The sequence below is a fragment of the Phyllosticta capitalensis genome (genome assembly GCF_038381095.1).
Source record: "Phyllosticta capitalensis strain CBS 128856 chromosome Unknown BKA78scaffold_2, whole genome shotgun sequence".
NCBI classification, from domain to species: domain Eukaryota; kingdom Fungi; phylum Ascomycota; class Dothideomycetes; order Botryosphaeriales; family Phyllostictaceae; genus Phyllosticta; species Phyllosticta capitalensis.
Window position 1 is genome coordinate 2,071,902 of NW_027117440.1, and position 12,512 is coordinate 2,084,413.

At 53.3% G+C, this 12,512-nt stretch overlaps 8 protein-coding genes across 8 annotated transcripts; 4 read left to right on the forward strand and 4 right to left on the reverse strand.

The window, feature by feature from the left end:
- The first annotated feature begins 165 nt into the window (after positions 1–165).
- On the forward strand, positions 166–1,405 carry BKA78DRAFT_365303 (uncharacterized protein). The gene is made up of 2 exons (XM_066892543.1): positions 166–990; positions 1,036–1,405. Exons 1-2 carry the CDS (start codon positions 511–513, stop codon positions 1,360–1,362), a joined length of 807 nt encoding a protein of 268 aa, XP_066747966.1. The 5' UTR covers positions 166–510; the 3' UTR covers positions 1,363–1,405.
- Positions 1,406–1,459: 54 nt separating this feature from the next.
- Positions 1,460–1,981, reverse strand: BKA78DRAFT_306299 (uncharacterized protein; the record flags this gene model as incomplete). The annotated part of the gene is made up of 1 exon (XM_066887770.1): positions 1,460–1,981. A coding segment is annotated over exon 1 (253 nt), but the record flags the coding sequence as incomplete, so codon positions are not given.
- A 163-nt stretch (positions 1,982–2,144) lies between these two features.
- On the forward strand, positions 2,145–2,859 carry BKA78DRAFT_365305 (uncharacterized protein; the record flags this gene model as incomplete). The annotated part of the gene is made up of 1 exon (XM_066892544.1): positions 2,145–2,859. The coding sequence occupies one exon, from the start codon at positions 2,145–2,147 to the stop codon at positions 2,619–2,621; it is 477 nt and encodes a 158-aa protein (XP_066747968.1). The 3' UTR covers positions 2,622–2,859.
- On the reverse strand, positions 2,462–3,023 carry BKA78DRAFT_306300 (uncharacterized protein). The gene is made up of 2 exons (XM_066887771.1): positions 2,904–3,023; positions 2,462–2,854 (listed from the first exon to the last, which is right to left on the reverse strand). Exons 1-2 carry the CDS (start codon positions 2,996–2,998, stop codon positions 2,623–2,625), a joined length of 327 nt encoding a protein of 108 aa, XP_066747969.1. The 5' UTR covers positions 2,999–3,023; the 3' UTR covers positions 2,462–2,622.
- Positions 3,024–3,105: 82 nt separating this feature from the next.
- Positions 3,106–3,545, forward strand: BKA78DRAFT_306301 (uncharacterized protein). The gene has a single exon (XM_066887772.1). It carries the CDS (start codon positions 3,290–3,292, stop codon positions 3,536–3,538), a length of 249 nt encoding a protein of 82 aa, XP_066747970.1. The 5' UTR covers positions 3,106–3,289; the 3' UTR covers positions 3,539–3,545.
- Positions 3,546–4,932: 1,387 nt separating this feature from the next.
- On the forward strand, positions 4,933–5,822 carry BKA78DRAFT_292689 (cytidine deaminase; the record flags this gene model as incomplete). The annotated part of the gene is made up of 3 exons (XM_066886087.1): positions 4,933–5,032; positions 5,327–5,595; positions 5,670–5,822. The coding sequence occupies 3 exons, from the start codon at positions 4,933–4,935 to the stop codon at positions 5,820–5,822; spliced, it is 522 nt and encodes a 173-aa protein (XP_066747971.1).
- A 165-nt stretch (positions 5,823–5,987) lies between these two features.
- BKA78DRAFT_306308 (uncharacterized protein) lies at positions 5,988–9,035 on the reverse strand. Its single transcript, XM_066887773.1, has one exon. It carries the CDS (start codon positions 8,700–8,702, stop codon positions 6,414–6,416), a length of 2,289 nt encoding a protein of 762 aa, XP_066747972.1. The 5' UTR covers positions 8,703–9,035; the 3' UTR covers positions 5,988–6,413.
- A 1,797-nt stretch (positions 9,036–10,832) lies between these two features.
- Positions 10,833–12,512, reverse strand: BKA78DRAFT_306314 (S-adenosyl-L-methionine-dependent methyltransferase). Its single transcript, XM_066887774.1, has 3 exons — positions 11,188–12,512; positions 10,970–11,127; positions 10,833–10,907 (listed from the first exon to the last, which is right to left on the reverse strand). The coding sequence occupies exon 1, from the start codon at positions 12,150–12,152 to the stop codon at positions 11,196–11,198; it is 957 nt and encodes a 318-aa protein (XP_066747973.1). The 5' UTR covers positions 12,153–12,512; the 3' UTR covers positions 10,833–10,907; positions 10,970–11,127; positions 11,188–11,195.

Here is a 12,512-nt window from a genome sequence, read left to right on the forward strand (position 1 = left end):
TTTCTACATTTCTGATCAACCCAAAGTTTCCTCGGCTCCATGGTGTTTCCCCAGTCACCCCACGCCTCCGTCCCTTTTGTTTTCTTCTCGCTATTTCCTTCGGCAACTTGTCATGGTTAAGGATTCTCTCCATCTTAATGGTGTCCAAGAGACTGGCACGCCCAGTCACCTCTTTTATGTAGAACAAGGCAAAAGCCTCACCGCGACATTTTAGCTTGTTCCCACGAACTTTTCCCCTAGCTAGCTTCTAGCTTTTTGATGGATATAAGCCCAAGAAAGACTTATGGAATGAGATTCAGGCTTGCTTCTACAAGAGTTCGAGTGACCACCCGGCGATGATTGCGCCTTCCCATCTGTCTTTGATGATGCCCATGTTCTAGACTACTCGTCCATCGGATACCGCCCCCGTCGCAACTCCCCCTTGTCGGCACACAGCATCGGGCCTACGGTCAACTCCCGACTCATCGACTCCAACTGATTCAAAGAGTGTCACCGAAAAGACGTCCGACGATGGCTGGCCCTTTGCAAGCTGTACAACCATCACTCAATCACAATCCACGGCCGGCTTGGCAGTGTAAGAGGACTGAAGACCCTGGAGCATGGGTAAAGACTTCCTTTTCCGCATCAGGCACCCACGGCATTGGACGAGATAAACACGAGCGCCCGGCATGCTGCCACCACGCCACCACGTGCGCGACTGCCGCCGCCGCCCCCCGGATTGCTCGTGATTACCCGGTACAACGAACAGGTGCCAAGCTACCGACGACCACCAGCGAAGGGCGCTTGATCAACATTTTGCTTCAAATGCCGGCGGAACTGACTAGTGGTGACGACTCTACCAAAATGTCAGTGATCGTCAGAAAGACAAGAAGAAGAGCTCCTCCGTTCGTGATTCCGCCCTCCCCCCCGGCGGCCTCGAGGCCGCGGATCGAGGACGTGTCGGAGTGCTTGCTTGGTTTTGACTGCTGTCTGTCGGCCAATGAGTGCGGCGTGCGTCGAGTGTTGTTGTTGTTGTAGACTTGGCAACGTATGTAGCACGTTTCTTTGCCCCGGCCGTGTCTCTCGTACGCACTGGCACACCTGATGGGACACCTAGATGGTGGGGATGATCACCTCATGCAGGGTCTTTTGTTTGTGGCAGACGTCGTCAGCGAGTCTATCCGCCGCCGCTGCCCCATGGGCCCGTGGCGTCTCGCATTCATCAGTGCAGCGAGCAACAACACGGAAGACTTGAAAAACTACTTCACCGAGGAATCGGCGGAAGGATTGTGCTTGCTTTGCTATCAGATCTTTCCGCACCCAACGTATCGCGGCTTCATTCAGTCTCCGCATCGCCAAAGAAAAGACAACAACAAGAGATAGACGCGTGCCGCGCCATGCGCGATGAGCTTAGCATGGCCTCGCGACAATTCCCACAAACCCCACCCCACCCCCCCCCCCCCCCCCCCCCCCCCCCCATACCGTTGCCACGCGGGGGCCGGCGCCGACCATCTGGGTAGCCGCTGCGTGCGGCCTGCCGTTTTGGGACAGCATGCAGTTTCGCAGTGCCAAAAGTTCGATGTGCTTCGGGAACGGAAGTTGGGGTAGTGACGGGTGTGCGTGGAGGGATAGCGTGGTAGATTTTTTTTCGTTTTTGGATTTTTTTTTTTCGTTTGGGTTGAGGTGTCCATGTGGCTTGCTACATTATGCACGGAGTGACAGCGGTCAGGGTTTGGTTGGGTGCAGTTAGATGTGGCAAGGACGGTAATGATGCGCGTGCGAAGGCATGGTGACAGGCTTTACAGGAGGGAAGGTTTTTGGGTTGTTGGGGACGACGGGATCGTGTCTGGTTGGGAGAGTCTTCTCGTCTCGTGGGCAGTGTGCAGTTCTCACGGAGCCGATGAGACAGATGTTTGGACATGTTGGCATGTGCAAGTGATGGGATTGCGAAGGCCATTCGCAACTTCTGCTCATTTCAACATCGCTTCCAAGCGTTACTGTATCAAAACTTGACACTGTGGGCTCTGAAGAAACAACAGACCGTCTCGAGCACGTTTGGTCCCATGCGCATTACCAATCTCCTCGGCTGATCTAACCAATCCCCAGGATCCGTCTCGTCAGGTCTTTCAGCCTCTGCCCGTGATACTTTCGGTCGAGAAAGCACCATGACCAAAAAAAGAAAAAAGACCCGTCGTCGACAGCTAGTAGGTGCCGCGGCTTTAGCGCGAGCCCAACACCAAAGTCAAGACGTAGAGGCGAAAAGTCAAGAGTCGAGAGCAACCACCCGCACGATTGAGCAGCCATCCACAGCAGTGATTGCATCAATCCAGGACCCCCGCCGCAACCCGGTCCGGGAAGCCCACCGCCCGCCGCGTGCCTACAGGCATGCCACGCGGCGATCGGCTTTTGCTTCCCTGTTCTCCCATGGCTGGGCTGGGCTGGGCTGGCTTTTGCTTTTGCTCCTCCCCGACCACCGCAACCACGACAACCCAGCTACGTCGGCTCCACCATCAGCCCTCTTGGCCCGCATGCAGGCATTCACACACGACACCGCACGCCCATTCCATGCATGTCGTCGTTCTGAATATGCACATGCATCTGCCCTTCCTTCCCGCTTACCCGACCGACAGACCGACCGCTGAGCTAGCTTCGAGTGCCCGCCCGCCTCGCGTTTTCGCTCGACGCGAACGCCGTGAGGCTGCTTGAGCTGGACTCTGCTGGGATGGGGCTAAACCAGGCCTGGCAAGGCGTCGTGGAAATAAACCATCGGCCTTCCAGAGATGGCAAAGCAGTTGCCGATGCACGTGGATGGGACTGTTTACAGCCATGTTCAGCGTTGGGCCACGCCTGTTCTGCCCCCTTACCTCTACTGCGTGTAGGTACTCTGACTTTTTGCTGTCGTGGCCGAGGCTTAGACGCAGTAGTCCTTTACATGAGAAAAAATTTCAACCAGGAAAGAGTCGTGTGTGTCTGCGACCAAAAACAGACCGAAACCCACCATGGCGGGGACCAGACGCATTCGGCACACGAACCGGCCAGCCAACCACCGGTTGACTAGGGACGGCCACGGCCACGGCCAGGGCCTCGCTCCCTTCACCTCGAATCCCCTGCCACCACGCGCGGGCAGCGGAAGCGCGCGCGCCGCAGACATGCTGGTCGCGGACGCCTGAAAAGCGAGAAAGTCGGCAGAGAGAAAAGCCACGCTGCTGCCACGCGAGTGGCGAATGGCTGCCTGACTCGCTGGCCGAAGAGGGCGCTGCGGCGCGGCGGTGCACTAGTATTGCGGCTGGAAGCTGCTGCTGGAGACGTGATGGAGGCTTGCTTGGGGTGCTTGCTTGTTTGCACGACGAAGCTGGGGGCCGCGCTGCATGTCGCATCTGGGGGCGGAGAGCCAGCGGCGAGGCGACGGGTTCGGACTGTGGACGGCGGCGTAGCGGGCAACTGGCAGCTGGCAGCTGGTCTTTGGGTTGGTGTAACTTTTGGATTTTGTTTGTTCCTGCGCAGAGATGGTGTAGATCACTCTAGATTTGCCTGTGGCGATGATTGGGACTCGACATGAGCTAGCCTTCAGCTTCAGTTCCAATTGTTTAGCTTGCGCTCCTCGTAGCTGCGGTGAACACACCGCGATACAGTAGGTCTGCTGCTATAGTAGAAGCTGTTGTGCAGGATTGATGGTCATGCACCGACTACCTGCAGATGCTGCTGCTGAGTAAAAACTCAGACTGAGTCGGACACGACCAGGGTATGATGCTGTAAGGTGCTCGAACGCCGTCTACTTCTACCTCCGCTCGCCTATTCCCGTTCGGCTGGACTTGCAAGAGTCGTAGCTACCAGGAAACCTTGGCGGCCATCTAGACTGTTGGTGAGTACGAGATGACACCGCACAAATTGCCCAACGTTTTCCAATTCCACGGAGGTTCACCATCCGGTCTGCGATATCCGCTTTTGTTGCGGAGTGCTTTGCGAAGCTCAACGCGCTGCATCTACTTTGCCACCTGGCGCCTTTACGATGCTGGAGACAGACATGATGGTGTCTCTCCATCGGGGAGAAGATGACTATACAGCATACGCAGGCCAAAGCCGGTGGCGCTGATGTCACACAGAGAAGCGCAGGAAATACGGTCCCGCGCGCAGACCGCCATTTGAGCGGCTGTTTCAAACAATGCACATCTCGCAGAGCCGTCCGTCGTGCGACTCTCAAGAGGGACAAGAAGCAATGCGGCTCCGCAGTTCACCACCACCACCACATGGTCGTTTGGCGATCCGCCACGCTTCTCGACCCACCTTCCCGATCCAAAACACGCGGACGGACGGACGGACGGACGGGTGGACGGACCGGGCGAACACAGACGACAAACACTGACGAGCTCGACCGATGCTCGACTGCTCCGGGCGAATGAAAACGTGTCTATCGAGTAACGAACACGATGCCGACGCCGGCATTGGGGTTCTGCGAGCGGTCGGCTCCACATCCCTCAAGTGCCGTATCCACCTTCTGACGCTGTTGCTGGACCGTGACTGTGGCCGTGACCATGGCTGGTGCTCTCTGCATGTGCGTATTTTTTTTTTTTTCCAGTTTGAGCCGTGACCGACTGCTTATTGCTGCTTGTTTGATAAGGATGATACGACATGCTCAATATTACGAAAGGGCAGGAAAGAGTGGTGCGTCTACAAACTACACTCGAGATATTGAGATCTGCTGGAGGTGGTTCTCATTCTACGACATTCCACTGATCTTCTAGAGTACCCCTTGCCCTGAATCTCTTCAAAGGCCATGTAATTGTCAGCGGTAGGAGATAGTGTCGAAGAAACCAACCGAGGCGGAAGGCCGAATGCGGCGGAGCCAATCAAAAGCGGGCAGGCGACCGGGGTAGCTGGGAGCTGCCCCTCCAACCTCCATCAGCCTCGGCCTCTCACTTCCTCCCTCTTTCCTTTCCCTCTCTCCTCTTCACAATGCCCGTCGAGGAACTCAGTCTTGACCAGTACGGCATCACTGCCCAAGAGCTCACCGCTCTGTCCGAGAAATGCCTTGAAGCGCGCGAGCGGGCATACTGTACGTGAGATCTGCGTTCTTCCCCTCTCCCTGCCATCATGCACATCACTGCTTCACCTAGTCCTGATTCTGCTGCTTGTGTGACGTTGCTGCGTACCCATGCGCGTTGCTTCTCCTTGAGCGCACCATCATCGCCTTGCTTGTGCTGTTGCGAAGGCCTCGGAAAAGTCGCTTCATGCCAGCCAGCGCCGTCAGCGCGCTCAACTTCATCCCACTTTCCCGAAAGAGCAATGACGCACCGCTGCCACCTTCAAGTCGGCTCTCTCAAACACATGTAGAACTAACCCTTCCAAGGCCCCTACTCCCAATTCCGCGTCGGCGCCGCCCTGCTCCTCCGCCCGCGAGCCGATTCGACCTCCAGCGCGCTCAACATCGTGATCGGCGCAAACGTCGAAAACGCCTCCTACCCCGTCGGAACATGCGCCGAGCGCGTCGCCGTCGGCACTGCCGTTGTTCAGGGCTACAAGCACGGCGACATTCGCGCCGTGGGCGTGGCGACGGACATTGAGGGATACTGCAGCCCTTGCGGCATGTGCAGGCAGTTCTTGAGGGAGTTCTTGGATGTGAGTTGGTCTTTTCCTGAGAGAGATGGCGGGAAGTAGATGTCTGAGGCGAGACTGACTTGCTGGTCGTATAGCTTGATACCCCAATCTTCATGCACAACAAGGACGGAAACTTTCAGGTCAAGACCATGGGTGAGCTGCTGCCCATGTCATTCGGACCGGATGTCCTGCCACCGCCAGAAGAATTGCTCGCGTCGAGAGCAAGCAAGGCGCCAGGGTCCGCATGAGGGCTTGGATATCTTGGGTTTAGAAACCTGTTGTGCATGAGGTGTCGTGGAGTGCTGCTGTGGAGTGGAGTGTTGTGTGCTAGGAGTTGGTGTGCGGTTGGAGCATTGAGGCTGATGATTCATGGCAGCTTTGATTGTTACTTTATCAAACAACCTCATACTACTTATTCACTTAGATATGTACAAGGTGCTTTCTGGTGCCCCAGACTATCGCCTTCATGAAAGCCTTATCCTGCTCAGCGAAACAAGTTCATGAATTCATCCTATCTCAGCTGCTTGGACCCGCGATAGTACCTGAAGCTGATCGGAGTGATCTGGAAGCTCCGGTTGGGGGTTGGGGAGAAGGCGAAAGATGTCGAGGAGAGCGAGAATACGGAGTCCTGGCGGAAGGCTCATTAACCAAAACAAGGACCGGGTTCGCGGTGGAAGTTCTGCCCTGTCTCTCACGGAGTCTCCGTTTTGCTTCCCTTTGCATGAATCGACGCCACGCGTCGTCTGGGATCCTCCATAGTGGTGACTCGGAAAGTAACAGTCTGGTGTGGTCTGCAGGCCGTTTTTCTACCGTGACTTGGAGACGGAAATGACGCTTGCCTATAAGTATTTCTCTCCATTTTGGAGCACGAGCTGACTACTGACAGGCCTCGCATGATTGGATTTCTGGTGGAGTGAGACTGCAGTGCTAAGAATCGAGGTCGACGGCCATGACGTGGAAGGTCCTGAACACTCGATCGTGTCCGTCTCCAGACATTTGCGGGTGAAGTACGCGAAAGTTGCGCACGTCTCCGAATCCGCCAGCATCTTTGCCCAGTAGCTTTCGTGTTCGCATTTGATTCTCAGGCAGCGAGTCTCCTCTGGCATGATGCAGGCGATTGCCAAGCAGTCTTCGCTGTCGATGCCAGTAGACTTGAGCAAATCGACGATTCCTCTCGCGGCGCCCAGAAGGAAGTCTCGATGCTCCTTTTTGGTTTTCCGCAGCCAATCTTTCAAGTTGATGGTGTTTTCTTCGTCTCGGAACGCGCCTATGATCTCTTCCTTTTCTGCCTCAAACCATGGATCTGGAATTTCAAGTCCTCTTGCCACGTAATTTGGCAGCATGTCCGCAATCACCTCTCGCATCCGCACTCTTCTGGCAACACCGGTACAAATGCTGATCTGAAGACCCCAAAACGATTCCAAGAAGCCAATGTCCAGTTTTTCTTTGGAGAGTTGTTCTTCTTTGATGGTTCGTGTCGGGACCTTGCCGAGGGTCCTTCCGTACTGAAGTGCCACGTACGGAACAGAGAACTGGAAAGTAAACTGGTGTTGTATGACTTCCCAGTGGCCTGCATGAGTACCCAACTGATCCAGAATGCTTTCATATTGGTCGAAGAAGTCTTCTTCATTCTTGTGACAGGACGTTCTGATGACTGTCAGTGATCCAGGAGGCGCTCCAACCGTAACTCGTCCAGACTTCTTGAATGGATGGTCGGAAAGCTGAAGGAATGTGGTCGGGAACCAATGGCAAATGGTTGGGTCCTCTTTTGACGTCATGATAGTGCCACCCTTGATGCGTATCCCAAGAAGGTCCTCCGTGTCCTCTTTGCCTGGTACGGTCAAAAAGCAGCCGGGGCCCCAGGTGTCGAGAATGTCTTCCGGAGTTCCCGAGACATTAAGCCTGGACTCTGGAGCTTGCACACTCATAGGTCGAAAAACGAGAACGTCACCTCGAAGCATGTCATTCATGCAGGTCAAAGTGATCGGCTCTGCGATAATTCCAGGATCCCCTCCAGGCTCTCTTGCTCCAAACAGCAAGACTTTTCGGATATCTCTGTCCAAAAAGAAGGGCTCAAGAGGAGTCATATGAGCTTGCATGTAGGACAGAAATCCAACTGAAAGCAATTGGATAATCAGAGAACACAACTCGATGTCTTCAATTTGCTGCGAGCCTCCTGTCCACTCCGGTGTTTGTCGTAAGGCTTCCAACATCCGAGAAAGTGGTTTATCTAGGTCAGTCAAAAGGTTAAGAGCCTTTGGTGGATTTGGTGATTCAAAAGAGTCGATCATCTCTGATGTAATGCTGTACATGGACACCAAATATGAGAATGGTATGCGGACCATCTCAACTTGTGATCCTTCCGGGAGGACTAGTAAGGTGAAACTGTCACAACAAAGGCGGGAATCCTGGAGAAGGCTGGCGGCACAGCACAGATTGTGTATGACCTGTTGCAAATTTTGCAAGATCTGTAGCCTTCGGTCGTTGTGCGTGTTGTAAGATATGCTTGCTTCTTGTTTGTCAAAATCAAAGGATGCTCGGCCAGTCCATTGGAAAAGGTTGCGCGTTGATGGGGAGATACCTCCAAGGCCACAAAGACCTTCAAAGACGTTCTTGACGTCAATATATCCGCTGCTTGACGTGAGACTGGAAGTTCTTGATAGATTTTCGGTTTCTCTTGGCAAAGGAGAATCGTCCAAATCATCTTCAACAAGGTTCGTATGCGGACAGGATCTGACATGCCAATCCATGCGCGGACGGGCGTCTAGAATCTCTCGTTGCTCGAAAAATATCCAGGGTGAATCTTGAGCCCTTGATATAAGCAAGTCAACAACCTCATCCGACGAGCACCCAAAATCTAACAATTCTTGAACCCAGGCAAATTTTTCTTCGTCCAAAACCTCTGGGTGGTCCTGCATGAATTTTTTCACTCGACTTGGTTCGCCTGCTCGTAGTAGCCTTTGAAAATTTTCCTCGCAGGAAAATAAGACTGTCTTGTGGTGCTTAGGATCTCCAGAGGGTAGGCTGTCCGGAAAATCGAGCGGAAAAGTCATTGAATTACGCACAGAATGTGATTCAGACTTTGGTTCGCCTTGTCGAACTTGAGATGAAGATTCGGCTTCCTTCATTTTTCCACTCGGAACAGATGAGGCCTCTTTGCAAGCTTTCTCTGTTGTGACCGGTAGAACTTTTGCCCATTCCTCTTTTTCAGCAGCTTCCTTGATGACGAAATCGGCGTCCTCCTTAGCTGCTGCTCCTATGCCTTCTACAACTTCTTCGCGGAAAAGTTGCTCATCCTGAGAATGAATATTCCAACGTAGGTCATCGACGACGGCCTCGAGGGTGTTCAATCGTCTCCAGATGACTTCCACAGTTGCCTTGTCACTTCCGACATCTGCTCTTTCCCCATTGTTCGCAGCTTCAAGCAACTTCTCGGCCAATTCAGCTGCCTTTTGTTTCTCAGCTGCAGCCTTGGCAGCATTGGCGGCGGATTCTGCTTTTTCCGCGGCGAGCTGGGTCTGTAAGGCCTTTTCACGGGCAATCTGTTCATCACGCGATGCGATGATGAGCTCATGAATTTTAAGAAGTCGATCTTCTCCAGACCTTCTCGTTTCCTCTTCAGCCGCTCTTTTGGCCTCTTCAGCCTCTTTTTGCCGTTTGGCCTCATTTCTTTCGGCCTTCAATCTCAATCTCTGCGCAACCTCGAACTCCACTGGTGAAGGATCAGAGGCTGTCTCAACGGGTTTGCTACTACTGGGAAGAGGCCCGCCTTGGGCGGCCCTCCTTCTTTCCTCCTCTTTCCTTCTCTTTTCCTCAGCATCCCTCTCACTTTGTTCTTCTCGAGACTGCACAAGAAGACCCACTTTTGTCGTCATTAGAGAGGCGATATCATTACCGGCGACGTTATACCCCGGCGGAGGTGGAAGGTCCGCAGAATCTTTGGTGTTAGAAGAGTCGCCTAGCTTTCCGGTTTGGGGATCGGTATGCTGAGGTATCGCATTGGACAGCAATGGTAGCGAATAATTGACAGCCTTCGAATGTCCCAGTCGTTCATCACAAGATGTGCGTTTCCAATCGCGTTGAAGCAGTGAAAGCTCGAGTCCAATTATTTGAGCAACTGTGCGAACAGGTTTGTCGTGGGGTATATCAAAAGTCCGACTGTAGTCCAGTATACCGGTCAGGGGCATCTGCGTCACTGATTTTGAAGACAACATCTCTGCCCTGAGTGGCTGAAATGGGTGTTTTCCAGTAGACGGTGGCACCGGAGCTTGAGCATCATACACAAGAGCAAGCGGGGGCGGAAGCGCTTCAAATTTTTGGAAATAATCCGCTGCATCTTGGTAGACAATGTGCAAGAGAGCACTAGAGAAGCAAAATATCAATATGATCGTCTCAATGCAGTAGATACCTCGAAGCATAATCAGCCACTTACATGCATTTTGATGAGTCGTCTCTGCGCTCTATGACGACCCCAAATTTGAAATTGGCATCGGTGCTCTCTCCCTGGGAAAAGTAATTTCGGGGGTTGGAGCAATCAAACTCGAGTATCTATCCATTTTCGGATCAGAGCAGCCTTTAGAATGGAACTTGGTTCATAACTTCCCGACAGAGAAAACATCCGCTGCGAATTCTGGAGGTACGACTGAAAAGCCTTCGACCTATCACTCATTTGTCATTTCACATAGACTGTGATTTTGCTCTCACCTTGCCAAGCCACTTTTCCCTGTCTTGTTCCCTTGTTTCTATTTTGAAGCCCTCGATCCTCATGTGGAGACTCCTGGTCTTCTACACGAGTATCCTGGACCTCTGAGTGATGAGACACTGGTTCCACTGACATCAAATTGGTCGTCGGCAATTCTATCGGTTGCGGACAATTTTGTCTTTCCAATTCACGGGCGAGCTTGTCGTCAATGTCAAGGTCGATTTCTCCTTCCCTTTCTCCTTTCCGTCTTCTGAAGGTCTTGGAGGTCTTCGAAACGGCACGCCGATAGTAATCCGACCTGTTTGACGTGAGCAAAACACCAAAATGATGTCGGGACACTTGATCATGGGGAAACATACAGCCCTGATCTGGATCGGTAACGAAGAGCGTGCAAAGGCTCCATCCTGGTGGACCGACTGGGGGTGATGAGGCTGAGCCAAGTTTGAGTGGTTCCGCAAATATCCCCTAGAAATCAACGTCGGGTGCCCTACAGTCAATAACGAAGTTCACTGCATTGATATCATATTGCAAAAGTGATAGTCGCGGAGACAGAGACGTGCCGGCGCGTATATTCAAGCAGCTGCGAGGGTATATGTGTTCAGCCGAGAGTGGGGGCTTATGTACAGTAATGCTGCATTGCATCATGCAGTCAGACCACCAGACAACCAACTATGAAAGGTGATCTATACTTACCAATAAAGCATTGACGAAAACGTTGTTCGGAGAATCTACCATCTGTTTTTGCTACTCCTGGCGAAGGAACTGCTTAAATAGACATTGATTTTGGTATTTTATTCCAGGGTCTCGAAGGTAAGGCTGAAAGACTCATTGAGCCATCTTTGGGGGCGATTCTATGATCCTTGTCTGTAAGCATAATCTAGATTTGAGAGTTGCAGCCTGGTCCTTCTCACCTTAAGCTCTATCTCTCCGCTTTCTTGAAAAATAAGAGAGCGAGGCCTTGCGTCAGCCTCAACTGATCTTTGCCCGAGACTTCCTTCAGCCTTGTCGTCAAAGCCCTCACGCAATCCCTCTCCGTCTCCGCATCCTCAGGATGCGCCTCGCGCCACCTAGTCGCCGGCGCCGCCGTTGACAGCAAATCGTACAGCCTCTCCAATGGCACGACTTCGCTGCCACCAAAAAAGTCCTTGCCATCAGGACCGTCCAAGCTGTAATCGTTCCACTTGTACCTCTCAAACTTTGCCTCAGCAAAGGCCGTCTGCGCCGCATCCGTCTGCCAGGGCAGCTCTAGATCGGCAAAAAAGCGACGCAGCACCCAATTTCCAGGCATCATGTGCGGGCCAATGACATTCTTCTCGTAGTCATCCAAGATCTGCTGAACAGCCTCACGCGCCGGATTCTCAGGGTGGCTGTACATGCGCGTCTTCGCGAACAGCGCGACGCTGCCGCCCGGCTTGACCAGCGCTGCGGCCTCGCGCCAGAAAGGACCCATATCGAACCAGTGGGCGGCCGTAGCCGCACTGAGCAGGTCGACCGATGCATCAGGGAGCCCAGACGCCTGCCGAAGCTCCTCTGCTGAACTGACGCGCCAGGTGATGGCGCCTCCGGAGCGCGTTGAGCCGCCGAGTTGTGCAGCTGTGGCAATCATCTCGTGCCCCGGGTCACAGCCTGTTGCGGCGTCGAAGTGTGGCGCAAGGTCGCGGATCGCATTGCCTGGCCCACAGCCGACATCAAGGAGTTGGTTGAATTGACCACCTGTCTCTGCATGCCGACGAAGGATGAAGTCGTAGAGCTCCTTGGGATAGGCTCCGCGGTTTTGGGCATATGTTGCAGCTTGCGAAGACGTGTAGACGCGGAAAGTAGGATCTTTTTGGGGCGCCGTCGCGCTCGTGGTCGGGATTGTTTTGGCGGTAGCCATTCTTTGGCTCTTTTCTTCCCACCTCTTGAACGAGTAGCTGGTTGACGAAGAAGACGGGAACCTGTTATCTCCGACTGCCACCCTATGTCAAGCCCAACGCCAATGATCCCGGACGATGTAGTGATTGCTGATTTGTGGATGTCAATTGAATTGAAGTTAGACAGTTGAAGTCGAGAGTTGAAATCACAGAATCCATCTAAACACCTGTCGATATCAGTAAGCTACGGTCTACCGGTGTACTGCTCGGATATCCGGCATCGGATGTCGTCATCGGGATTCCGCGTCGTGATTGGTCAAGACGCACAGCGTGACGGCCCACTAGCATGGCCTCATTGTGCAATCACGCTATCCTTTGTGGAA

Bases quoted from the DNA above. Each gene is read 5' to 3' on its own strand.
- BKA78DRAFT_306300 (XM_066887771.1), bottom strand. From the start codon at position 2,998: ATGCGTCTGGTCCCCGCCATGGTGGGTTTCGGTCTGTTTTTGGTCGCA. The intron at 2,855-2,903 runs CTACTGCGTCTA...CAGAGTACCTAC, and splicing joins ATTTTTTCTCATGTAAAGGA to ACGCAGTAGAGGTAAGGGGG.
- BKA78DRAFT_306314 (XM_066887774.1), bottom strand. From the start codon at position 12,152: ATGGCTACCGCCAAAACAATCCCGACCACGAGCGCGACGGCGCCCCAA.
- BKA78DRAFT_365303 (XM_066892543.1), top strand. From the start codon at position 511: ATGGCTGGCCCTTTGCAAGCTGTACAACCATCACTCAATCACAATCCA. The intron at 991-1,035 runs GTGCGTCGAGTG...CAACGTATGTAG, and splicing joins TGTCGGCCAATGAGTGCGGC to CACGTTTCTTTGCCCCGGCC.
- BKA78DRAFT_306301 (XM_066887772.1), top strand. From the start codon at position 3,290: ATGGAGGCTTGCTTGGGGTGCTTGCTTGTTTGCACGACGAAGCTGGGG.
- BKA78DRAFT_306308 (XM_066887773.1), bottom strand. From the start codon at position 8,702: ATGAAGGAAGCCGAATCTTCATCTCAAGTTCGACAAGGCGAACCAAAG.